The 27475-nt window shown below is 35.7% G+C and overlaps 1 protein-coding gene across 4 annotated transcripts in view; it reads right to left on the reverse strand.

The window, feature by feature from the left end:
- STK31 (serine/threonine kinase 31) overlaps window positions 1–27475 on the reverse strand; it is a 71136-nt gene that overhangs the window by 38430 nt on the left and 5231 nt on the right. For 3 of the 4 annotated variants that reach the window (XM_061165521.1, XM_061165519.1, XM_061165520.1), the window contains exons 2-11: window positions 25710–25756; window positions 25569–25621; window positions 17742–17840; window positions 13521–13595; window positions 11935–12093; window positions 9748–10106; window positions 8552–8726; window positions 6394–6509; window positions 4618–4777; window positions 1628–1750 (exon numbers count right to left, since the gene is read on the reverse strand). In XM_061165521.1, the coding sequence (XP_061021504.1) occupies window positions 1628–1750; window positions 4618–4777; window positions 6394–6509; window positions 8552–8726; window positions 9748–10106; window positions 11935–12093; window positions 13521–13595; window positions 17742–17840; window positions 25569–25621; window positions 25710–25756 (1366 nt within the window). Of the gene's footprint in view, window positions 1–1627; window positions 1751–4617; window positions 4778–6393; window positions 6510–8551; window positions 8727–9747; window positions 10107–11934; window positions 12094–13520; window positions 13596–17741; window positions 17841–25568; window positions 25622–25709; window positions 25757–26155; window positions 26170–27475 lie in introns of those variants that run through there. The other variant, XM_061165522.1, reaches the window with a different exon arrangement.

Consider the following 27475-nt stretch of genomic DNA (forward strand, 5'->3'; position numbering starts at 1 on the left):
TACTGGAAACAGTGCCAGACTTTACTTTCTTGGGCTCCAAAATCACTACAGATGGTGACTGTAGTCATGAAATTAAAAGATGCCTGTTCCTTGGAAGAAAAGCTTTGACAAACCTAGACAGCATATTAAAAAGCAGAGACATTACTTTGCCAACAAAGGTCAGGTCCATATAGTCAAAGCTATCGTTTTTTTCAGTAGTAATGTACAGATACGTGAGCTGGACAATAAAAAAGGCTGAGCACTGAAGAACTGATGCCTTCAAATTGTGGTGCTGGAGAAGACTCAATCTGGAAAGTCCCCTGGATAGCAAGGAGAGCAAAGCAATCAATCCTAAAAGAAACTGGTCCTGAATATTCATTGGAAGGACTGACACTGAAGCTGAAGCTCCAATACTCTGGCCACCTGATGCAAAGAGACAACTCATTGGAAAAGACCCTGATGCTAGGAAAGACTGAAGGCAGGAGGAGAAGGGGATGACAGAGGATGAGATGGCTGGATGGCATTACCGACTCAATGGACATGAGTTTGAGCAAACTCCAGGAGACAGTGAAGGAAAGGGAAGCCTGGCGTGCTGCAGTCTATGAGGTCACAGTCAGACACGACTGAGTGACTGAACAACAACATCTTCAACCAGGTGGACAGAAACACTAGTGCTCAGATGTCCCTTAATAACCTTTTCTCCAGTTTTCCAGCAAGCTTATCCCCTCCCCTACAGTCCAAAACAAGATAGCTAGTATTCAGCTTGGTATTAAAGATACTGTCAAAAGCAGTAAAAATTCAAAGATACATAAAATGTAGGAGTAGAAGAGGGTTATTCTGTTCAAATGATATAATCACATAGAAAGCTCAAAGAGTATCAACTAAAAAAAACTAAAAAAGAGTTCAGCAGAGTTACCAGAAAAGCATCAATATATAAAAATCATTAGTTTCCCTCTATACCATCAAAAGAACAAGGGAATTGAAAGTAAGATAGCATTCACAAAAGGAAGCAAAAGTATAAACATCTTGGAGTTAAATGAAGAAAATGCATGAGGACTTACAGAGAAAATTTTAAACATCATTAAAAGATATAAAAGATCCCAATAAGCAGAAAGAAATACTATGCTAATAGGTGGAATGGAAACACTGTTGCGCTCATTCACTTCAAATTAGTCATTTCTGAGATGATAGGATTTGACTTAAGGTAAGGTTCCACAATATCTTATGAGCTACTGTACTCTTATCTACAGATCTTAGAAGCCATTATCACTCAAGGATCAAGATCCCTCTCCCTAACTCTGACATAAAGGCTTTACTAGATTTTCTGCAGAAAAATGGCTAACCTGCTTGCTACTACTGCTCCTGTCTCTCTGAATTTTCCCAATGAATGCTGCTCTAACAAGCCTTATATGCCTGACTATTTTACCTTGCTTGGAGGATACATACCTACATACATATATATATAAAAACATATTAAATATATCAATATAAAATTTTAACATCATTAAAAAGAAACTAGGATTCATCAAAGAAAAGAAAAAGTTCTGCGGCTATCAGTACTGTCTGAAGTCTAAAGGCAAATGCTAATTTCACTTCTCAAATGGTAAACATATTTTAATGTATATTTAATATCTTTTAAAATTCCAACCTGCAATGTTTTTAAGCGTTTATTAAGAGAGAACTCATCAACTTCCAGAATAAAAACTTCTACTGCCATGTACAGCTTCTGTTGTACTTCATTTCTTTCGGCAATCAAAATATTCCCCTCACTCTGAAGGAAGGAAAAAGGGAATAACCATCATTAATATATCAGGTGTTTTTACACACTGACCTATATGAAAAGAACTGATCTCTTAAAACTAGCAAAATTTAACATTACATTCTCCAACACAGTAATATCTAAGACAAACCCCTCTCTTCTTAGATCACCAAACTGACAAAGTTTCTTTCCCTTAATTAGAAATAAGATTTAAATCCCACAATTCTGCTCTGTTCATCTTTACTTTTCCAAAACAATAAAATTTTAGTTAAGAAAATTATACAAGTGTCTGTGACTAATTACATACTGCCTCCTTCCTACTCCCACCTCATGCTCAATTCCTTCATCTATTTATCTTTCAAGATTTAGTTAATCTCCAACAGGATAAAACCTTCAATTCACCCAAGAAGCTATGCCTGGAAACAGATATGAGAGATATCCAAGAACCCTATGCATTAGCTCTATTATAGTTCTTAATAAACTATATTAAAACTACCCATTTATATATTTGTCCTATACCCGAAGTAGATAGAGGGATAGGACCACGTCTTAAATTTGTGTCTCTACTACTTGTAACAGAGGTACATACACTTAAAAGTCCGAATTTTAGAATATTCTTTTTTGTGTAAGCTCAACCAGACCTTTATATAACTACTTATGAAGACAAAAGAAAAGACTCTCTTTCGTCAAAAGTACACATGGTGGGCTTTTCTGGTGGTTCAGTGGTAAAGAATCAGTCTGTCAATGCAGGAGACAGGGATTCAGTCTGGGAAGCATGCCATGGAGCAGCTAACTAAGCCCATGTGCCACAACTATTGACCCTGTTCTCTACAGCCCAGGAAGCACAACTACTAAAGCCCTGGTGCTCTATATAGCCTGTGCTCCGCAACAAGAGAAGCCATGCATCACAGCTAGAGAGTAGCCCCCGTGTGCCAGAACTGGAGAAAAGTTTGTGCAGCAATGAAGACCCGGCACAGCCAAAAATAAATACACAAATAAAAGTACACATGGCAATCAAATTAAAGAATTGTGCAAAATATATAAATGAAAATAACAATTTTAAGACACAAATTAAATACAAGGGAAATAAAAAGACAACTTTATCTGAGGGACAATCATGCCTCTGTCCTTAATAACCTATAGTAATCTACTCTTCAACCTGTCAAACGAACTATAGGGCAATAAAGCCCAAAATAAGTCCTGAAATGTTAGCAGGCGTGGAGACAAACTGCTTTAGAAATCACATGTGTCCTACTAGAACACCAAATCTGACAGATGTAGTAAGTCCTTTTTCCCTCCATGTCCTGAATCACTTTCCTATTTTCAAATGACAAAAGTTAAAAAGCAGTTCTTTTTCAATTTTCATCTTACTACATGAAAATAATTGTGAAATATTTTAATGATGACAGTATGGTTTAAATGGAAATAGACTACACTTTGCAATCAAGACATCTGGCTTCAAATTCCAGATTAACATTTAGAAGTATGTAATCTTGAGCAATTTCCTTAAACCCTGTGGGCCTCATTTTCCTGAGGAGCAAAAATGCCCATGTTTATAAAGTACCTATACATACGTGTTTCTAAAAGATTCAAAAATTATTACTTCTGTCACCTTTTGTTGTCTATCATCACAAGTGACCAGTAGAGGTCTAACGTGTAAAATAACCCAAATCTAATTCCCTAACCCAATTAAATATTCCTGACATTTCCAAAGGCTTAGTTACCCTATTTACTTTTCTCATTCAGAGCCAGTTAGGCTGCCAACTGGCCAAACTAAGTATGACTAGGGAATAAGACTTTTAGGGTACAATCTTCAGAGGCAGAAACCACCAATACTTAAGATAGGACAACTCCAAACCCAAGTATAGAGCTCATAGGTACTATGGAAAGCTATGATTATTTTATCAGATATCTTATATGAAAAACATGGAGTTCCACTCAGCTGAGTATAATAAATAAAACTCCCACAGGAAAAAATAACCTACACTACCTAAACTAATTTGTACCTACACTAATTAAGAATTCACATGAAATATTCCATTCTTCATATCCCTTCCCTACCCACATATAAAGAAAACGAAAGGAAAGCAAAGTCACTCAGTTGTGTCCGACTCTTTGCGACCCCATGGACTGTAGCCTACCAGGCTCCTTCGTCCATGGGGATTTTCCAGACAAAGGCACTGGAGTGGATTGCCATTTCCTTCTCCAGGGGATCTTCTCTACCCAGGGATCAAACCCGGGTCTCCCAGATTGCAGGCAGGCGCTTTACCGTCTGAGCCACCAGGGAGGCACCCACGTATAACCACCTCTCAACGGATGGTTAAGAGAGCGTTTACCAGTAAGGCAGAGTCCTATACTGTAGCATAAAGCATGTCCCTCCCACCAGAAGATCCACATTAGCAGGCGTGGGAGTCATTCCAGCTTATAAGCCTCATGCCCCTTAAAGACCATTCTCTTATAGGTATAGCTTCCAGGGTCCCTCAAGGAGTATGCCCAGTTGTTTAGTATTTGTAGTTTGGAGTTCCTCCTAATCCAGATACAATTTACCAATCAGGGATTTTATTTACCCGAACAATGTTGCCAGTAACATGACTGAAATTTCAATTTATCAAATTACCAAGGGAACAGAGAGAGGTAAATTCTCAGACAAAAGGGGAAAAGATTTTGTTAACCCTTTTCCACAATCACTACTCATTTATCTTACCTTTCTTCTAAGGCAACAAAAGAAATCAAATTACTAATATGAAGATACTCCAAAAGTTAAAGATTTCATGTAAAGTATCATTACAATATCTGCAGTCCTTGTGCTTTTTTGAAAGATATTATCTCCTTATATTCAACAGATTAAAAATCATAATGGAGAAAAATTCTTGACCCACCACATTCTCACAAGTTTGAATCTTCTCCTGAGCCAGATTATATTCTGCCCAGATTAGCTCTAATTCATTCAAAGAAGCTGGGATAGTAAAGCAGTCTTCATCCAACACTTGTATAGCATCTGAAAGGTCATTTCCAAAACGAACACTGATACTGACACGTCTGTTTTAAAAAAAAAATAGCAAAAGGAAAAGATCATGAAATGTTTAAGATAGTGTGAGAAAAAAATTACACAAATAGTAATTGTCGAAAGTTACTATTTACAACACTGGCTATGAAGAGGTATTTTCTAAAACTATATAAAATCATAGATAACTTTGACACAAACCTTTAACTAAAAATACATTTCACTGGGAAAAAATTAAATATTTTATATAAAAAGACAGCTTCAAAAGTGCAGAATTCAAATGATATAAAATTAGATTTGTAAATACTTCTTTAAAAATGTTATATTTAAGTCAATTTTATCAAGATGAAGACACAGAGTCCTTGTACCTTAAAAAGCAGACCAGCATTTGCATAATCTTAAAAAAAATCCAAAAAATTCAAAAAAACAAAAAAAAACCCCAACAAAGCAATCAGAGAGGCCAATTAGGAAAACCAAAGCTCACCACTGTATTTGTTTTAGCTTCCAACTAGACTTACACCATTCTAATAGCACACTATTTCCTCAAATACAGGTCAAAATATATAGAACTGTTTTGGTCTGAAGTCTGTCTCACAGCTTTGCCAGTGTAGTCACTTGGGCTGTGCACTAAAAGTTGATTAACCTCTAGAGAGACCAGATTACTCAAACTATTTAAAACCTATAAACCAGATGCTGACTGACAGATTTATACCAGAAAATACAGTTTCCCACTGGACAAAAGATGAACACATAGTATTAATTGAAAGCAACATGTTAGTGTTTCCAAGTACATGAGGAAATGAATTACTGGTTTAAGTTTTATGCATAGCAAAAAAAGAGAACTAGATTGTTTTGAGAACTATTTTTTCCACACTCCAGAAAAGGGTGAAAAATTATCCTTAACCAACAATAAAGCAATTTTCTATAAAGTAAAATACCTACATAATTCACATATAGAATCTGAGACATGCTGTTTAAACTGCATGAGTCTTGCTAACCAATTTCTTTTCTTCTGACTCCATGAAGATCATTTTTCTTCTAATTTAGGAAGACTACTTTTGTCTTTCTTTATACAGAGTATAAATAAGTAATTTGGATTACTGAAATCTATAGTTTCTGTATAGGACTGAAAATAACCCCAAGCAAAACAATGGGACCTAGTAGTTTTCCTTCAAACTATTACTTAGAAGTTGTATTGACTTTTTAATTCCATTCTCATATATAACTTTAGGACACTATCATCCCACACGGTGACAACAGAACACTATAAAAACAGTATAAAATTTGTCTCAGGAGTAACTATCTTTAGTTTCCCTCTTTAAAATAATGAAAATACAAAGAATAAGTTTCAAGGTAAACATGAAGTGGGAGAGGACACGGACAAACCTATGGCTGATTCATGTTGATGTTTGGTAGAAACCAATGCAATAACTGAGCAACTATATATATATATATACATATATATATATATATATAGAGAGAGAGAGAGAGAGAGAACAAACCAGGAATAAAACCATCAAGGGTACCCACCTAAAAAATTGATTAATTTAAAAAAGAAAAACCAAAAATGAAAGGCATAGAAATTAAACAAAGCACAAACTAATCAGCATTTGTTTTAAACCATCCTCCTCAAAAATATGCTTTTACCTACCTAATTTCTTTCAATATTTCAACCTTAGCTGCCAGATTTTTCATTCTGGTACCTATACAAGTCTTCAGAGTGCTTTCCAAACGTTTAGTCAAATCCATGGTAGTTGCTTTCTCTTGCTGAAGCAAAGAACAAACATATCTTAGTCAGACCCACATAGGAAACTGTATTTCTACTGTTATTTAAATAATTTTTAGGTGTAACTAAAATTTTAAAGGATTTATGAGGGAGTGTTCCCTGAAGAATGCCACATATGAATTCAAGGGCTGGAGACTGAGTTCAACTACCAATGGTCAACGTCTTAACCAGGCCCAAGTAATGAAACCTTAACTTAAAAAAACTCAGAATGATGGGGGAAGTTTCCAGACTGGTGAACAAATCCATGTGCTGGAAGAGTGACAGGTCCAGAGAATCCTCCGAACGATCTCCATCTCCACTCCCATCATAATTTCCCCTTTGTGTCTCTTCTTTTTGTATTTGGCTGTTCCTGAATTGTATCCTTTATAATAAAACTGTCACTGTAAGTACAGCACTTTCAGGAGTCCTGACAGTTCTTACTGAATTACTGAATTGAGAGCAAGGTGTGGGAGTGGATCATAGGAAGTCTTAAGCTGATAAGAAAGTTTTCTTTCTTAAAGTCAGAAAAAAGTGTGGGTAGCCTGGGACCTGATTTGTGGCTGGTGCCTGAATTGAGCTAAGTCTTGAGGGACTTAATCCTTGTGGAGTCTGAGATAACCCTTGGCATTTAGTGTCAAAAATGAACTGTAGGCCATTCAGTTGATGTTAGAGAAATGGCAACTCGTGCTGGGTTAACATATTGGTATTAGAAAAAGTTATACATTTGAAGACTACACAGTATTCTGTGGGGGGGGGGGGGGGGGGGACTGCCCTGAATCTGAGCAAACCTTGATACTTAACTATCATAAAAGGAAATACATGGAGATATAGCAGCCTGTTAAGCAACAACAGGATGCAGATGAAGCACTTCAAGAGATTTATCAAGCAAAATGCAATGTATAGGCCTAACTGGAAATCTGATTGGAAGAAACCAAACATAAAATGACATTCATGGAACAATATGGGAAATCTGAACACTGGATATTAAATGATATTATGGGCTTCCCTGGTGGCTCAGCTGGTAAAGAATCCTTCTGCAATGCAGGAGACCTGGGTTCAATCCCTGGATTGGGATGATCCCCTTGAGAAGGAAAAGGCTACCCACTCTAGTATTCTAGTCTGGAGAATTCCATGAACTGTATAGTCTGTGGGGTCACAAAGAGTTGGACACTACTGATTGACTTTCACTTAGTGTGAACAGAACTTAGTGAACTTAGTGAAGGATTACTAATTTTTAAATATAATTGTATTATGGTTATGTCTCTTTTGAATTTCTTTTCTATTAGATATATAATACATTAAAGCATATACATTAAACTATTATGAATGGGATTTATTTTGAAATTACTAGGAGGCATAGATTTTTAAAAAGACTGTTTAATAACTGTAAAAACTGGGTGATGGATACATAGTATTAATTACTCAATTCTCTTTTTAAAATGTTTGAAAATTTCCAGAGTTAAAAAAATTTAAAGAACATAAAAGGAAATATAAATGAGAAATTAATAATCTTTCAAACATCCAATGAAATCCGAAGATCATTGTTTGCAGCATAAGAAAAAATTTCATCTATAAACAAGTATGAAGAAAGGAGGAGAGAATAAAGAGTAGGGAGAAGAAGGGAAGGAAAGAAAAGGAGACAGAAAAGTACAAAGACAAATAAGAGCAAATCAGAGCTTCCCTAGTGGTCAGGTGGTTAAGAATCCACCTGCCAATGCAGGGCACATGGGTTGCATCTCTGGTCCATGAAGATCCCACATGCCTCAGAGCAACTAAGACCATGCACCACAATTACTGAAGCCTGTGCACCTAGAGCCCATGCTCAGAAATAAGAGAAGTCACTGCAATGAGAAGCCTGCGTGTCGTCAGTTAGAGAGTAGCCCTGCTCCTCCCAACTACAGAAAGCCTATGCACAGCAATGAAGATCCCAATGCAGTCAAAAATAAATGAATGAATAAATCTTTTTTAAAAAAATAAGAGTAAATGAACACAATGATTTCCCAGTTGATCACTCTTTATCTTAAGCCACTGAAGCATACCATACCTTCAGCTCCTGAGCAGTCTGTTCTACTTTCAATTCTAACGCCTTGCACCTTTCAAGAAGAACCTCCTTCTCTGTTTTAAGTTTTTCATTTTCTTCAATCAGTTTCTGGTCCTGCTTAATTTTCGCCAGGCTGACATTAGACCCTAAATTAAAGTCACCGACAGCCAAATTTTCCCTATTAAAAACAAATTCACTCATTTTAAAAACCAAATTGTTTTAGGTGGGACAAAGATCAAAACTTAAAATTTGGCTTTTTATACCATAATATGTGTGTGTGTGTGTGTGTGTGTGTCTATTTATGCACATATAAAGTTAATTTTGGAAACTCATCTATACATAGTTTCAACATTAGAAAGCATTTTAATGCAAACTAGATTTTATAACTGAAGTCATACTTCAAAACAATGCCTCCTAATCTCAGAGAAATCATATTCCAACTTTTTCATATCAGTATCAACTCCAGCAAAGACAGTAAAAAGCATTTCTGTATCAGTTTCTCCCAATCTCTCCTCATTACCCCCACTCCATTTGACCGTTTAGTTCCTAAAGCACTGATAAGGTCCCAACAAAAAGCTTTACTACCCATGACATGGTATCATGGGCTAGATTATGATAAAGAAGTAAAAGGATGGTTTTGTACTTTAAAAAATCAAATCTGGCTTTCTGCTTCAAGTTTATAACTAAAAATTATCTAAAAAGTGAACATTTTTTTGTTATAATCAAATTCCATCACAGTAAATTTTCACAGGAAGAAAAGAGAGCCTCTCTTTTGTTAAAGAGAAAAGGCAATTCCCTAAAACTCATTAAAATATTCTCAGAGCCATAGGAAAAACTTCAAAATTTATCTGAAATTCTGTCTCTTGCCTGAATAATTTAGATTTAGGAGTAGATGTTTATGATAAATGTATTCAAAAGATGTGGAAAGAAGAGTTGGTATGTGAACTTCAAACAATTCAGGGATGATTTTTCTTTCAAAATGGCTTTTAATTAAAATATCCCTGTTAAAAAGGAGTATATTTTTTTTCAGTGTGTTAGAGAAGAATACTGGTTTGAGAAAAACAGAAATAATCAGTATCATCCCTCAAAATCACTGACATAGTTGAGGACTCTAAAAACATAAGCCTTGACAACCATGACAAGAGCTTCTAACATAAATCAAAAATTAGGTAAGACTAAAAATCCCACTACAATCTTACTTTGAAAATGTCACATTATTTCCTGCATCATTTTCATTCTTCAAGTCAACAGACATTCTCCCACTTAAGCGCCCCTTTGGCCGGGTGAAGGTTGATTGGCTTGATCTATGCCCCCACAAAGGAATGGGGCTTTTGAGGTTCCTGAGGACAAGCTGACCAGGATCTGATTTTTTTTCCTCACAGATATTAGTGCTGGAAGTGAGTCTGCATTTTTCTGCAAATCCGTTCTTAGCCACCTCTTCCCCAATATCTACACTGCCATACTCAGCCTGAGCAATTACTGTTCCATCTTGATAGGTAGCTTTAATTCTCATTTTAATTTCCTTTTCAAAAATCAAGCTCCCCAAAAAGGTTCTGCCCTAAAAAAAAAAGAAAAAAGAAGATATTAACCAGCTACACCAACATGTTTTTCTTCACTTATTTTTTTCTATTAATATCTAGTTTTTCCAATGATCATTATTTCTTCATTCTCAAATCTCTACAAAAGTGCTTTCACCTTGTTGGCTAAATACAAATATACTTCCTCATGTGTATACTATACTCCAATTACATATTTCATAAATCCTTTCCAGAAGAAGAGCTAAGACCTGTACAGGCATCTATATTTTTAAAGTGTACCAATTAAATACCCTAGAATAATCTCTTTAAATCAAACAGATTCTGTTGACCATTTTGGTCCTAACTAAATATAAAGGTGTCCTGAGGAGTTATAGCATGTAAAAATGAAATCAGGTATCTAGGAAAAAGGGGAAAATGTAGAAGCAGTGACAGATTATCTTTTCTTGGGTTCTAAGACACTGTGGATGGTGACTGCAGCCGTGAAATTAGGAGATCCTTGCTTCTTGGAAGGAAAGCTATGACAAGCCTAGAGAGTGTATTAAAACACAGAGACATCAGTGTGCTGACAAAGGTCTGTACAGTCAAAGCTATGTTCTTGCTAGTAGTCATGTACAGATCTGAGAGTTGGACCATAAAGAAGGCTGGGAGCTGAAGAATTGGTGCTTTTGAGTTGCGGTGCTGGAGAAGACCCTTGGGAATCTCCTGGACTGCAAGGAGATCAAACCAGTTCTAAGGGAACTAAATCCTGAATATTCATTGGAAGGACTGACGTTGAAGCTGAAGCTGCAGTACTGTGGCCACCTAACGCGAACAGCTGCCACACTGAAAAACCCCGGTGCTGGGAAGACGGAAGGCGAGAGAAGATGGCGGCAGAAGACGAGACGGCCAGACAGCATCACGTGACTCAACAGACATGAATTTGAGCAAACTCGGAAACAGTGAACAGGGAAGCCCATCCGGTCGCAGAGTTGGACACAACTTGGTAACTGAACAACAACACAGTTCTAGGTACAGAAATGTTTCTTATAAGTAACTATAGTGCAGACAAAACTACACCCAGTGACCTAAAAGATTCTAAAAACCAAACAAATAAGAGGCAAAGAGAAGGTTTCAAATTATATTGTTCCCCCTAGCACTGATTATTTTCACATAAGTCATTTGAGCTGCTGAATATAAAATACTTATCTGATTACTCTGCAGTGTAACATTCCTTCAATAGCAGTATCATTTACCAAAAGAATATCATTTTTGCACAGATTTAAAAGGAGGTAGGATTCCTGTTAAGACTACCACTGAAATTATGAGGTCTTCCAGAATCAGGTTGCTAACCTAAAATTTAATGGAAATGAATACAAACTGGAATCTAGATTAACAGAAATGTCACTGCCAATTACTATGTTGAACAGTGTGAGCCTCTGCCAAGAAGATAAAATCTGATTAATTTACAACTCTGCTTATTTCAAATTTGTAATATTTACGGCCTCAGCTAAAGATCACTTTTATACAATAAATATTTTCTCAAAAGCAAAAGATAACAATAATTATACACATCATTCTCTCAATCATAAGAGACTATTCTTTGAAGCTTTCTCATCAGAAGAAACTATTTACATTTATTATATAAGTGTATACACACAAACACCAGTCTTATCTAGAATGTGTATTCTAGCAAAGATGAGCACAAATATACTATTATATAATTGCTTCTGAATTATTCCATAATTTCACATTTGTCACTAATTTATACAAGCTTTCATATTACAGAAAATTAATGGATTTTAACCATATGTTTTTTCAAGCACATAGTTTTCTCTCCATTAACAAAAATATTTTAAATCTGTGACTTGCCTGATCAAACTGGGTAACTTCTTGGCCAGAAGGGATCTGTAGTCCCCAAAGTCTATACTTTTTGGCAACACTAGAAAATTGCAGATCCAAAGGTATCTCTACTATATCCGATCGATTCAGAATTTCTGTATTTCCATAGTCAATATATCTCACCAGACACTGGAAAATAATCAGATAAATGCTAATACAGAACTTAAGTATCTAAAAAAAAAATCACATATTTGCTGCTTTTTGTTAATTACCTGTAAATCATGATAGCATTTTACCTGAAATTGTTTAAATGCATTCAGAAACAAGAGCTCCAGGAATATCCTCAAAATACAGAAAACCCATAGTCCATGAGATCCCAGGGATTTTTCTATTTGGTACTAGTTCAGCTTGTACCAAACAGTACTATTTCCAACAGTACCATTTCTCATTTTTATTTTTTTAAACAATGGTATTTAAATAAATTCAAGTTGGAAACAATAAAATCTGAAAAGAAAGGCAAAGTTTTATGAAACTTTGATAAACTTAACTCCAGCTATTAGACCTTGGAAATGAATCAAATTCACCCTTTCCTCCAGCTCTATATCTATAAAAGGTAAAAAAGATAAATAGTTTATCACAAGGTCAAAAGCCATTTTGCCCTTAATTTAAAAAGTTAAAGCCAAACCAAGAGCAAACACAAAATATGATTTCCAGTTGTCAAACGGTGGGGAATAGGTCTATTTTACTAAGATAAATCATTACCTATGACAAGAATAAATCACGAGATTTTAAAAAATGTATTTGGAACATTACTCAAAGTGTTTCATCTTATTGTATTGCACCAAGAACAATATTTACAAAATATTATATATTATAAAATATTTTTAAGTCCAGGAAAGCAGACATTTAAAAAAAAATAGTAAAAGAAACCCTATAGAGATGCTTTTACACAGCTTGAGATGCCCAATTGCCACCAAACAACTATTTAGAAGCCTATCTCCACAAATTCCCTTAAAAATATTCTGGAATTTCACAATGTAAAAGACAAAATAGTTAATACAAAGAAAACTCATCACATTTAACCAAGGCAAAAGAGAGAGGCAAGCAAGTCTTCACTATTAACAACATGCAAGTCTACTAAGTAAAATATAAACATAATTTCAAATCAAATGTTCTTCTTATACTCAATCTTAATAGAATAAACTTTAACTTACTCAGAAGACTCAAACGTAATTATTAAAAACTAAAATACAAAGAACCAACTGGTCACCAAAAATAATCCACAAATTAGGTAATCTATTCTTTGATAATCTGGGGTGATTATACGACAACTTAAAATCAGAAGAATATTTCTGAATCTAACTTTGACTTTTGTAAGCACTTCATTTCTTTTGTGCTCTGGGGGGGATGTATGTTTTAATCAACTTACATGTTATTCAACCATATTTTTTAATTAATTAATTTATTTTAATTGGAGGGTAACTACAATGCTGTAGTGGTATTCAACTATATTTTATACTACTATGAATAAGCAATGAAAGGCTAAATAAGCACCAGATTTTGGAATGAAAATAAATATTCCTCATGGCAAAAAAAAGTTGAACACTCGTTCTTGCCTTTTCATCGTTGATGACTTTCAGTACTTGGCATCTGTACCAACATTTATCTTCAGAAAATAATCCACCATAAATCTACAGACAGAAAAAGAAAGCAAAATTATCTGGCACTTTAATGAATAGTAATGCTAAGAAGATCAGCTCATTTACTAGGCACTTTATGTATAATAACTTATTTTATTCTCACAACCCTATGAGGCAGGTACTTTGTTTTCACCATTGTATGCCCAAAGTCACAAGCTGGTAAGCAGCAGAACCAGTTCAAACTCAGGCAATTGACTTTAGAGTCCATCATATTATTCTGCTGCTCCAAAAAAGAAAAAAGAGAAGACAAAAAGCATAAAAACTGAAAACTCAAAAAAAAAAAAAAAAAAAAAAAGCACAGATGTCAAAGACTTAAAATCATGCTGTTTTGATGTCTGAAGACATTAAGTGCTCTTAAAACACAAACATGCCAAGGTACATGCCACCTAACTGTAATTCTCGACCATTATAAGATCACTACGTTCAACCGGCCAAAAAAGATTCTCACATTTTTTACTTCATATAGAAGGACGTTGATATTATTTAAAAGGAAATAAATGATATTAGATAATATCCTTAATACAGAACCTTCATTTATTTTAAATCTATATCTTAATTTAATTATGTTTAATAAAAGAACAAAGAAAAATTTACCTACTTTAAGTCAGTGTCTCAACCGCAGCACTATTGACATTTGAGACAGGATAATTCTTTGGTGATGCCAGTGATACCACCAACTCAACGGACATGAGTTTGAGTAAACTCCAAGAGTTGGCGATGGACAGGGAGGCCTGGTGTGCAGCAGTCCGCGGGGTTGCAAAGAGTGCAACATGACTGAGTGACTGACCTGAACTGAATTCTTTGGTGGGGGGGGGGGGAGGGAGAGGTCTTCTCTCCTATACGTTGTAAAATGTTTAGCATTCTACATGTTTAGCATTCCCCACCCCTCCGCCCCCTGCCTCTACCTATAAGATGCCAATAGCCTTCCTTCCAGTTGTGACAAACAAAATTATTTCCAAATGCTGACAATGTCCCCTGAGGGTGGAAATGGGAGATACAAAGTCATCCCAAGTTGATAATTACTTTAAATCATACATTCTGAATGGGAGAAATAATATCCCTAAGGGAATGAATATTGGTTTCTGGAGTGTGGAGGAGAAATCTTAGATATTACAGTGGTTTGTAGCCCTCCCAAGTTCAACCCTACCTGACAACATAAATAGATATGCAGTGTATCTGGAGTGTTAAAATGTCTTGCAGAGAGGAGACCCATTGGCAGGAAAAGTGCCTTAGAAGGGCAAAATGAAAAAAAGGATTACTTTGTATTCTAAAATAAGGATCTACCACAATCCATTAATTATTCCAATATAGGTAACAGTTAAGAAGGTGGGCTCTGTAAGTTTAAATATTTGATCCACCATTAACTAGCTGGTGACTTTCGTAAAGTTATTCTAGCTGTGTCTCAATTTCCAAAAAAAGAAAAAACAAGTATCTGCCTCACAGGGCTGCTGTGAGGATTAAATAATTTGGTAATAATTTGAGTGAGGATTTAATGAGTTAGTAGCAAAGTGCTTAGAACACTGTCTCTGTCTCACGGAGGCTAAGACTCAAATGCTAGTTATCATTAACATGACTACTACTACTGTATGTATTAAATGATATTTAGCTAATCTCCATTTTTGCCTATTACAAATAATGCTATACTGAATATCTTTGTACAGGCATCTTTGTGTACTTCCTGTACTTAAATGTCCAATGGGTAAATTCTTGGTAGAGAAGTTGATGCGTCCATGATTACAGGCATTTACTGTTTTGAAAAAGATGATTAACACTCATATATAGCCATCTGATTTAAAACAAAGATCCCAATACAATTCAACAAAAAAAGGATCATCATTTCAATAAACGGGGCTGATATAATTGAATATTCATATGGAAAAAGATTAAGTGTGATCTCTACTTGAAATCAGGGGCTTCCCTGATAGCTCAGTTGGTGAAGAATTTGCCTGCAATGCAGGAGACCCTGGTTCAATTCCTGGGTCAGGAAGTTCCGCTGAAGAAGGGATAGGCTACCCACTCCAGTATTCTTGGGCTTCCCTTGTGGCTCAGCTGGTAAAGAATTCGCCTGCAATGTGGGAGACCTGGGTTCAATCCCTGGGGTGGGAAGATCCCCTGGAGAAGGGAACGACTACCCACTCCAGTATTCTGGCCTGGAGAATTCCATGGACTATAGTCCATGGGGTCACAAACAGTGGGACATGACTGAGCTACTTTCACTTTCTACTTCAAATTACAACCAAAAATTTATTGGAGATAAACACCATAGCCCTAAAAGCAAAAACTTCTGGGGAAAAACAAAATTGGACAATATAGTCAAGGCCTTGGGGTAAGTAAAGATATCTTATGTTGGAAACAGAAAGCAGAAGCCAAAGAAGAAAAATTAAATAGATTTCAAATGTTATTAACAAAGTGAGTAGGGAAGCCATGGACTAAGAGAAGACATTGGCAATACGTGTAAGACAAAGGATTCATTTCCAGAATATACAAAGAACACAAGCACTTGTCCCTTGGTATCTACAGGGCACTGTTTCCAGGACCCCCCTCAGACACTAAAGTCCCTTATATAAAATGTCACCAGTATGTGGCAAATTCAAGTTCTGCTCGTTGGAATTTCCTGAAAAATTTTTGGAATGTTTCTAACCTGCAGTTGGATGAATTCATGAACGTGGAATACATAGATAATGGAGGCCCAACTGTATAGAACTTCCTATAAATCAATCAAGACAAATAACCTTGAAAACTGGAAAAAGATCTAAATAGGTACTTCACAAAAGATATCCAAATGGCTAATAAAACTTGTAAAACTTGAAGAGCATGCTTAAGCTCAGATTCCTAAAGTAAATAAAAGTAAAATCACAAAATAACATCACACACCCACCAGAAATGGCTACTATTAAAAAGACTGACAATGTAAAGGGTTGGTGAGGACACAGAAGAACTGGAACTCTCAAACTTTGCTGGTAAGGATGCAAAGTGGTTCAATGCTTTGCCAAACTGACTGGCTGGTACCTACTAAAGTGAAAGACACCTACTCTGTGACTTGGCAATTTCACTCTTAGGTATATACGCAAAATACATGAGTTAAAACATCCATCAGAAGTCTTGTACAAGGAGTTCACAGCAGTTTCATTCACAGTAGCCAAAAACTACAAACAAACCAAATGCCCAGCAAAGGAGAAGAGATTAATTTTGGTGTATTTTATACATCTGGGCTTCCCTGGTAGCTCAGATGGTAAAGAATCTGCCTGCAATACAAGAGACCCAGCTTTGATCCCTGGGTCAGGAGGATCCCCTGGAGAAAAGAATCCCAACCCATTCCAGTATTCTTGAATGGAATGGAATGGGTTGGGATTCTTGCCTGGAGAATCCCATGGACAGAAAAGCCTGGCAGACTACAGTTCATAGGGTCTCATAGAGTTGGACAAGACTGAGCAACTAGTATTTTCACTTTCATACACTGAAATACTGCATAGGTTGAAAAAGAACAAACATGCAATAATATGGATAAATCTCAGAAATTATGTGGAACAAAAGAAGCCATACATACACAAAAGAGTATATATATTGTGTAATTTAAGAATAGGCAAATGAACCTATGGGGACAGAAGTCAGAATCATGGTTACCTCTGTTAGAGGACTACTGACCAAGAACCGGCTGAGAGGGCCTGAGTGAACTTTCTAAGCTGACAGAACTGAATCTCGACCTGGGTGGTGATCACAAAGACGCATACATGTGAAAAACTCATCAAGCTGTGTGCTTAAAAGACACATGCTGCACTGTAAATTATGTCAATTTAAAAATACATGTACATATATATATTGTCAAACTGTTCTCCATAAACATATCTCTTATAAATTTTTGTGAATCAGGGTCAAGAACAAGGATTCTATTATGTTCACCACCATTCTATTCTTTCACCACTGTGTTAAGCAGCAGTGTTTAACACAGTGTCTGGTAGATAGCAAATAGTTCGTAAGTATTTTTGAAAAAATAAATTTATAATGAGTGTAGTCTATACAAATTCTAAAAACATGCCTCTTTCTTCAAATATAACAAAAATTCCAAAATCTATAAAATCTAAGATCAGGAAAGCTAATAGGAAAGATGGAATAATTGTATCCAAGAATATGGCTCACCTTCTTTGGATCAAGATTCCCAAAAACTGAATTGGCAAGGGGACAGACTTCAGACAGTGAACAACCAATCTTCATAATATCCTTATTTCTACTGATACTCTAGAAGGAAGGACAGACACAAACTCAGTAAAATATTATTAATACTTGCAATGTTATGCAAACAAGGGTTCCACTATGCATGATACTTGAAAGATTTTAGAGCATTAGAAATTAAATAAATTCTCACATCATCACTTTTCATCATTCAAATGAGTTCTTTACTAGAAATGGAACTAGGCTATAGAAAATTTTTACCTCCCAATGAGTTCAAACTACATGGAATTCAAAATTAGATACTAAATATTATTAATATCATATGAACTTTGTCTCTGGATTTTACTTTAGATGAAATCCTAATTGCTCAAAATAAGTACCATGTTTTAGTCAAGTGACATGGGTCTTCTCACATATTTGTTGTTGTGTAAAGGAAAAAGATGTAAAACTGATTTCAAAATGTATAGGTTCCTCCACATAAACACTGTTATCTACTTAGTAAATTTATTTCTCACAGGTGCATGGGTTAACAATTTTGAAACTACTTTAGATGTATACGAGGATTGAACAAATAAGTAAATATATTGTATATAATGAAAGCGGGCAGAAAGAAATTACAAATAGGGAAGGCAGGCTAGAATGAACCTGCAATGTTAGATTACAATTGCAAAGTATCAGTAAGAATTCATGTATATATACCCACATATGTATGCAAGCACACATATGTTTATGTGTGAATATATATATGAAAGAAATACACACAGATAAATATAGATATGCACATGTGTTAGTTATATGTATTTGTATTTTTGTATTATATTGATAAATGTATTTCCTAGCTCTGTCTGCTAAGAGGAACTAGAAGCAATAATACTCAAGTAGCGATAAGCACACCTAGTACCCAGATCTTGATTTCTAAACACCATTCACTGATAAAAGGAACAAGATTTCTTTGGAGCGTGGGTGATTCCAGGGCTAGGACAGGGAAATAAATAATGATCCTGGAATATCTGGTGATGCCAAAAAGTAAAGAAATATTCAAAAAAAGAATGGGTGTAGCTTAAATGATACAGTAGTCAATGTAAACGATCTCCTAATGGCCAAAGTTAGAACAATGTAAACAACAAAATAAATGACAGTACTAGATTATAACCCACAGGTTTATATCAATATAAATGATTGACTAAACAAATAAAAGGTGGTGAGGAAACAACTCTTCCTTAATGAGTAATTCCAATTAATAAATGCAGAAGGAATGAGGAAAACAGAAAATCATCATCAAAGACCATACTCATAAATAAAATATCTGTGGGTAAAAGATTTAAGAAAAACAAGATTCAGTTCATTTCAGTTCACTCAGTCGTGTCCGACTTTTTGCGACCCCATGAATCACAGCACACCAGGCCTCCCTGTCCATCACCAACTCTCGGAGTTTACCCAAACTCATGTCCATCGAGTTGGTGATGCCATCCAGCCATCTCATCCTCTGTTGTCCCCTTCTCCTTCTGCCCCCAATCCCTCCCAGCATCAGGGTCTTTTCCAATGAGTCAATTCTTTGCGTGAGGTAGCCAAAGTATTGGAATTTGAGCTTCAGCATCGTCTCAATGTATCTTCTTCTAAAACACTCATTACTTACAAAAGGAAAAACAGTAACTTAACAATTAAGAATCGTAGCAGTTATCCCCTTAACCAAGTGGATGAAGGTTAATATCACCAATAAAGAAATATCTCAATATTATAAGTCCTCAATATGATGTAATTCTAGTACATCACACTGTAGTATGTACTGCAGTGCTACCGTCCCTTCTGTAGTACTACTGCCCATTTGTTTATGAGAAACCATCAACAAATACAAACCGAGGGATCCTCTATGAAATAACTAACCAGTACTCATTAAAAATGGCAAAATCATGAAAGAAAAAGTATAAAAGAACTACCAAATGTTGGATGAGACTAAGGATACATGACAACTAAATAAAATGTGAGATCTTGAAGCAGATCCTGGAATAGAAGCAAAAAGAAAATAAGAAAAAAACTGGTGGAATTTGAATTAGGGCTGCACTTAAGAGCTACTAGTACTGTACCAGTGTCAATTTCCTGACTGTGACCACTGTACTATGGTTATGTAAAATGTTAGAAACAAGGAAAGCTAGGTGAAGGGTATAATATTGAAAATAATTTTACAACTTTCCTGTAAGTATAAAGTTATTTCAAAGTAAACCATTAAATACATATATTCTTTAAAAATATATCAGTAACACAGTCAATAAGGCTAGAAAGAATATGATTATCTTCGATAAATGAAAGCAAACTCTGAGTTTCTACATACAGTAAAAATGTGAAGTGAATTCAAACTGACCCCAAAACACACTGGAATCAATCTTTAATAATCCCCAGGAATGAGCTCTCTAAAGTTCAGAATACACCAAAACATTTTACATAATTAGATTTTGTAGGTATATGGGCTAGCATAAACAGAAGCTCTTTTTTCAAATGTCAAATACTTAAGATTTGTCCAATTGCTACTCAGCAAACTAGGCCTACTGAAATTTCCGAAGTGTTCTCAAGTAAGTGGCTTAAATGGCAGAAAATCCAAAGTGGTAGAAAAACAGAATACATGTGAGCAGATCTTCATCTCGACCTGCCTCCATTATATTTCTAAATCTCTATTTACTCTTCATCTACAGCCTATCAAAACCCTAATCAAATGTTATAAACAGCTTTTTTCTGCTATATTCTTTCTGTAGAATTATTGTTTTATCCGTTGCCTTTTCTGTTACACAGGATGTACACATCAGGTGTTAAAAAGTACAAAACATCTTACAACTGAGCAGGGGAGGAAATTACACTGAAAATTAGCATCATGCAGCATTTTTCAGAAAAAAAAGGTGACTAAAGTGGGTTTTCAGGAAAAAAAAGTGACTATTAAATTACATCTAATATTTGATACTATGAGATCCAATACAATTATACAAAATATGTTAACATCAAATAATAAAACCAAAATTAAGATAGCAAAAAAGTCTTTTTTATAGGAAAATACTCTTGAAGCAAGCATGTAACTGACCATTCTTTTTAAAGAAAATCCACTGCATGCAAAATTATCAACCTCCAGAAAAATCACACATACCAAGTCTATTCTCACAAAGTATACCACATGCACACTTGGAAAACACAAAATTAAAACAACTGTAAGCAACAGGGTGAGCTTCATGTTTATAAGAATATGAAAAGTCCTTTCATGCTTAGCACTGCTATATAAAGAAATGTCTTTTGAAGTGAAATTCATGAAGTGTCCCCCTGTTGGGACCACACTTTACAAAAATACTGTGTTCTTGAAATGACCTGGGCTTCCCAGGTGGCACTAATTGTAAGGAACCTGCCTGCCAATGCAGGAGACATAGATGTGGCTTCAATCCCTGGGTCGGGAAGATCCCCGGGAGAAGGAAACGGCAACTCACTGAAGTATTCTTGCCTGGAGAATGCCACGGACAGAGGAGCCTTGTGGGTTACAGCCCATGGGGTCGTAAAAGAGTAGGGTAATTTTTCACCATTGAGGGTAATGCTTGCTGTGGGTTTGTCATATATAGCTTTTATTATGTTGAGGTATGTTCCTTCTATTCCTGCTTTCTGGAGAGTTTTAATCATAAATGAGTGTTGAATTTTGTCAAAGGCTTTCTCTGCATCTACTGAGATAATCATATGGTTTTTATCTTTCAATTTGTTAATGTGGTATATTACATTGATTGATTTGTGGATATTAAAGAATTCTTGCATTCCTGGGATAAAGCCCACTTGGTCATGGTGTATGACTTTTTTAATATGTTGTTGGATTCTGTTTGCTAGAATTTTGTTAAGGATTTTTGCATCTATGTTCATCAGTGACATTGGCCTGTAGTTTTCTTTTTTGTGGCATCTCTGGTTTTGGAATTAGGGTGATGGTGGCCTCATAGAATGAGTTTGGAAGCTTACCTTCTTCTGCAATTTTTTGGAAGAGTTTGAGTAAGATAGGTGTTAGCTCTTCTCTAAATTTTTGGTAGAATTCAGCTGTGAGGCCACCTGGTCCTGGGCTTTTGTTTGCTGGAAGATTTCTGATTACAGTTTCGATTCCCTTGCTTGTGATGGCTCTGTTAAGATCTTCTGTTTCTTCCTGGTTCAGTTTTGGAAAGTTATACTTTTCTAAGCATTTGTCCATTTCTTCCAAGTTGTCCATTTTATTGGCATAGAGCTGCTGGTAGTAGTCTCTTATGATCCTTTGTATTTCAGTGTTGTCTGTTGTGATCTCTCCATTTTCATTTCTAATTTTGTTAATTTGGTTCTTCTCTCTTTGTTTCTTAATGAGTCTTGCTAATGGTTTGTCAATTTTGTTTATTTTTTCAAAAAACCAGCTTTTAGTGCAACTAGTACAGCCACTATGGAAAACAGTGTGGAGATTTCTTAAAAAACTGGAAATAGAACTGCCATATGACCCAGCAATACCACTTCTGGGCATACACACTGAGGAAACCAGATCTGAAAGAGACACGTGCACCCCAATGTTCATCGCAGCACTGTTTATAATAGCCAGGACATGGAAGCAACCTAGATGCCCATCAGCAGACGAATGGATAAGGAAGCTGTGGTACATATACACCATGGAATATTACTCAGCTGTTAAAAATAATTCATTTGAATCAGTTCTAATGAGATGGATGAAACTGGAGCCCATTATACAGAGTGAAATAAGCCAGAAAGATAAAGAACATTACAGCATACTAACACATATATATGGAATTTAGAAAGATGGTAATGATAACCCTATATGCAAAACAGAAAAAGAGACACAGATGTACAGAACAGACTTTTGGACTCTGTGGGAGAAGGCGAGGGTGGGTTGTTTCGAGAGAACAGCATGTATATTATCTATAGTGAAACAGATCACCAGCCCAGGTGGGAAGCATGAGACAAGTGCTCGGGCCTGGTGCACTGGGAAGACCCAGAGGGATGGGATGGAGAGGGAGTGGGAGGGGGGATCGGGATGGGGAATACATGTAACTCCATGGCTGATTCATGTCAATATATGACAAAACCAGCTGCAATGTTGTAAAGTAAGCCTCCAACTAATAAAAATAAATGAAAAAAAAAAAGAGTAGGACAGGACTGAAGTGATTTAGCATGCGTGTGTTCTTGAAATGAGATTACAGACTAAGAGCATCTTAGCAATGTCATCTTGAATTTTTTTAATTTTTAGAATTTTATCAAAACATATCAAAATTTCATCAAACATCAAAAGATGTCCCTTAGATGTATAGGATTCATTTAAAAATTTTTTTCCTAGAAACAACATACAAAGGAGAAGCACAGTTATTCCCAACCATCCTTTGGAAGATGTTTCCCAAGTTTGAGAAGGGTCTTCTCTTCTTACTGACTGTTTCTGGCCTTAGCATGTGTTAAGGTACAAGATTTCAGGTTAGTTGACCTAGGAAATCTCTTATTACAACTGTCGAAGGAGCACACAAAGGGCCTGTCTCCAATATAGATTCACACATGTGTGCACAAACAATTTGTTTCTTGAAAAAAAAATCATCTGATTCATATGGACACTTTAGTAGTTTTAGTTCTTAATCTTTTCACTCAATTAAGACATGCTTTCTCTCTTTTTAAATGTGTTTAAATTTCTACAGGGGCCTCAACTTCATGGTTGAAATCAGAGATTCGAAAATTATGAGTTCTGCTGTTTTGGCAAACAAAATTTTATTTACAGATATACCTATTTATTTATATATTGTCTATGGCTGCCTTTGCACTACAATGGCAGCTTTTGTAAAGCTGAACAGTTGCAAAAAAGCCATAAGCCTTAAAATACTTACTATCTAACATATACAAAAAAAGTTTGCTGACATCTGGTTTAAATCATAATTTCAAATTCAGGCTACAAATTCACATAAACGTCAATACAAATCAAAGTCTAGAGCTGCACTGACCAACACAATAGCCAATTCTTACTTGAAATGTGGCTCATCTGATTTCAGTTGTACTGTAAGTCTAACATATACACTGGGTTTTGAAAATTTACTATGAAAAAAGGAAAATAAAATATCTTGTTAACATACTTGTGTTCATTACATTTTAAAAAGATATTTAGGATGTGCTGAGTTACATAAAATGTTTTCATTAAAATTGATCTTGCCTGTTTCTTTTTCATTTTGAATGTGTCTTTTAAATTTAAATTACTTATATGGCTCAAATTATATTTCTACCAGACAGTACTGGTCTAGAAAATCTTATTTAATTGAGATAGTAAATGTTGTTCCTATTTAATAAGCTTAAAAATATCATTTATCATCCAACACTGGACACTGCTGAGAGGGACGCAGGTGCTATTAATGCAGAGACAATGGGGACATGGGCAAAGAACCAGAACATGTGGGCACCCTTTAGAAAATGTGTCCATAAGCCAAGATACAAATTTGTTGAACATTTTCTATGAATATCACACTTCTAAAATATGTTTTCTAAATAATCTAAGAAGCCTGAGTTAATCATATTTCTTCTTTAACCTTTCTTTTTCATAAATCCTGTTTCCCATATTGCCCACACAAAAAGGATTTCTCGGGTTGCAGAAGTACACAGAAATGTTATTCCCTTCCCTCTCATATCACACAGCTCATAAAATTAAAAGTTATTGTGTAACTGTACATTAGAGAGATTCACCTTCTTAAATTCTGGAACATAAGCACTTTTGTGCTTCGCCTTCTATTTAAAATTGAGTAACCTTATTTGCCTTGAAGACTGCCAATATAAAATTATAAATGTTCCGTTAGTACTTTCAATTATATGATGAGAAAGATATTGTACCTCAAAAAAAAAAGATATTGTACCTCAAATTCAAAATTAAGCCAACAGAAAAAAGACAGAAATTTAAAAACAATATCACTTAAGAAATTTAACAGTATCGCTTGCTCCTTGGAAGAAAAGCTATGACCAACCTAGACAGCATAGTGAAAAACAGAGACATTACTTTGCCAACAAAGGTTCATATAGTCAAGGCTATGGTTTTTCTAGTAGTCATGTATGGATGTGAGAGTTGGACTATAAAGAAAGCTGAGTGCGAAGAATTGAATCTTCTGAACTTCAGTGTTGGAGAAGACTCTTGAGAGTCCCTTGGATGGCAAGATCAAACCAGTCAATCCTAAAGGAAATCAGTCCTGAATATTCATTGGAAGGACTGATGCTGAAGCTGAAACTCCAATACTTTGGCCACCTGATACGAAGAACTGACTCATTTGAAAAGACCCTGATGCTGGGAAAGACTGAAGGCAGGAGGAGAAGGGGACAACAGAGGATGAGATGGTTGGATGGCATCACCGACTAGACGGACATGAGTTTGAGTAAACTCCAGGAGTTGGTGATGGACGGGGAAGCCTGGCGTGCTGCAGTCCATGGGGTCGCAAAAAGTCTGACATGACTGAGCCACTGAATTGAACTGAATTGCATCCAAGACCTCTAGATGGAGCTGTAACTTCACAAATACAAGTTTCTCAGCATCTTCAGTAATTTATGCAGTCTAGATTGCTGATGCTAAATTAAGTGTAATTTTAAAACCTCACACTCATAATTCTGATATTAAGTTCAATTTTTAGCCATTTGTCTTCTAATAATGCCCTGTGTTAAATAATGTTCAATAAAAATTAAGCATGAAAAATAACAATGACATATATATATTACAGGGTTTCTATTTTCATTTTTGTTGGGGAGGATCTGGGTTAGTGGAAGAAGAGGTGGGAGAAGAAATAAATCAGGCTACTATTTTACCTGGGCCCAAAATGTTACTGCGTCTTCCACATGACTTCCAACCACATCTTCAACTAAAATCAAATTACAATGCAAAGAAAATTAGAAATTAATCAACATCATCTAACTCTTACATACAAAAATAATTTTTAGTGTCAGTACCTTTACTGCAATGTTTATCTTCTTCCATTTGGACAATTCCTGAAAAACTAAAACAATTCAATACTCTGAATTAGGTTCTATTAATCTGGCCATTAACAGTGAATTAAAGACAAAACTATATAACGTTCAAATTCCTCTGTGTATGTTTTGTCCCAAATAAAGTTATCAAAATCCAAACTCTATATTAAAAACAACCTCAAAGATATTTTCTGCAGTATTTATTTTGTTTTGAGTGTACCTTGCAATTCCATCAGATGCAATTTCTATCTTTGAAATTATGTCTTTAACCAAACTTTTACAAATTTACACTGAATAGTATAATTGATGCATACTCTTTTCAGTTACATAAATATTTCAGTACAAAGTACATATTTTTTAAAATAATTGATGCCTTCCCTAAACAAGAGTAGTGGCTTCCCTGATAGCTCAGCAGGTAAAGAATCCACCTGCAATGCGGGAGTCACAGGAGAGGTGGGTTCAATCCCTGAGCTGGAAGATCCCCTGGAGGAAGAAGTTGAAACCCACGCCAGCCTGAAAAAGTCCCATAAACAGAGGAGTCTGATAGGCTACAGTCCAAAGGGCTGCAAAAAGTCTAACACAACTGGGCAACTAAACACACATGCAGTAAACAAGAGTAGCACTCCCACCACCTAAACAAAAAGAAACACTACAAACATATATATATAACACAAATGCTTCAGACTCGGATTTAATTTTTAAATAAGGAGATCCATGTTATGGTTTCTGCTTTTGAAGATACCTTGCATCTAAAAATTGCAAAATGAATCAAACTGTGCCCGTAACTTCAAAAATAATTTTCATTACATAATTTGCTTTCCCAAATGCAAGATTTTTCAAGATGTCTACTAGTCCTAATTTTGCCCTTAAAACACTAGAATATGGCACTTCATATGCATAAACGTTAGGTTTTTTAAGGGAATTGAAAACAGATCTTTTAAACAATTTTAAGAGTTAATTAAGAACATCACTACACCAAATCTCCAAATCCTCCCCCAACCACAGGAAAAGTTGTTAATCTTGTGTCACACTAGGGGAGAGGTCATAAAAATTTTTAAACTTTTATGATTTTTGTTACTTCACATTTTTTCCACATACACTAAGTAGGATCAACCCATCTTTAAAACAAGGATTCTTGCTCATATACTACTCAAAAGTAAATTTTAAATTGAGCAAAAAGTTGTAAAAACAAGTTAGAATCTGTCCAGAGAAACTTTTTTCGCTGGAAGACACTGGCTTAAACTTCATTTAAAAGATGGGGGCTTCCCTGATAGCTCAGCTGGTAAAGAATCCGCCTGCAACGCAGGAGATCCCGGTTTGATTCCTGGGTTACGAAGATCCCCTGGAGAATGGACCGGCTACCCACTCCAGTATTCTTGCCTGGAGAATCGCGAGAGTCAGACGCGACTGAATGACTTTCATTTTGTTTTTTTTCTTTCTAAAATAAAAATCTTTACTTTGGAAATGGCACCACACGATGTAAAAAGTTTTTAAATCATTTTTTAAAGGGGTCAAAGAGACTTTTTGGCAATGGTTAACACGAGAGTGAGGAAGGAAATGGCAAGCCACTCCAGTCTTCTTGCCGTGAGAATCCCATGAGGAGCGAAGTCTGGAGGGGCTACAGTTCACCGGGAAGTCGGACATGACTGAGAGGCTTTCACACACTCACAAGAAGGGAGTGGTGCTGCACCCATTTTCTGCACTTCCAGTTCACATCGAGAATTCGAAGTGAGCCCAGGTCGCTCCTC

This window comes from Dama dama, chromosome 18, assembly GCF_033118175.1.
Source record: "Dama dama isolate Ldn47 chromosome 18, ASM3311817v1, whole genome shotgun sequence".
In the NCBI taxonomy this organism is placed as follows: domain Eukaryota; kingdom Metazoa; phylum Chordata; class Mammalia; order Artiodactyla; family Cervidae; genus Dama; species Dama dama.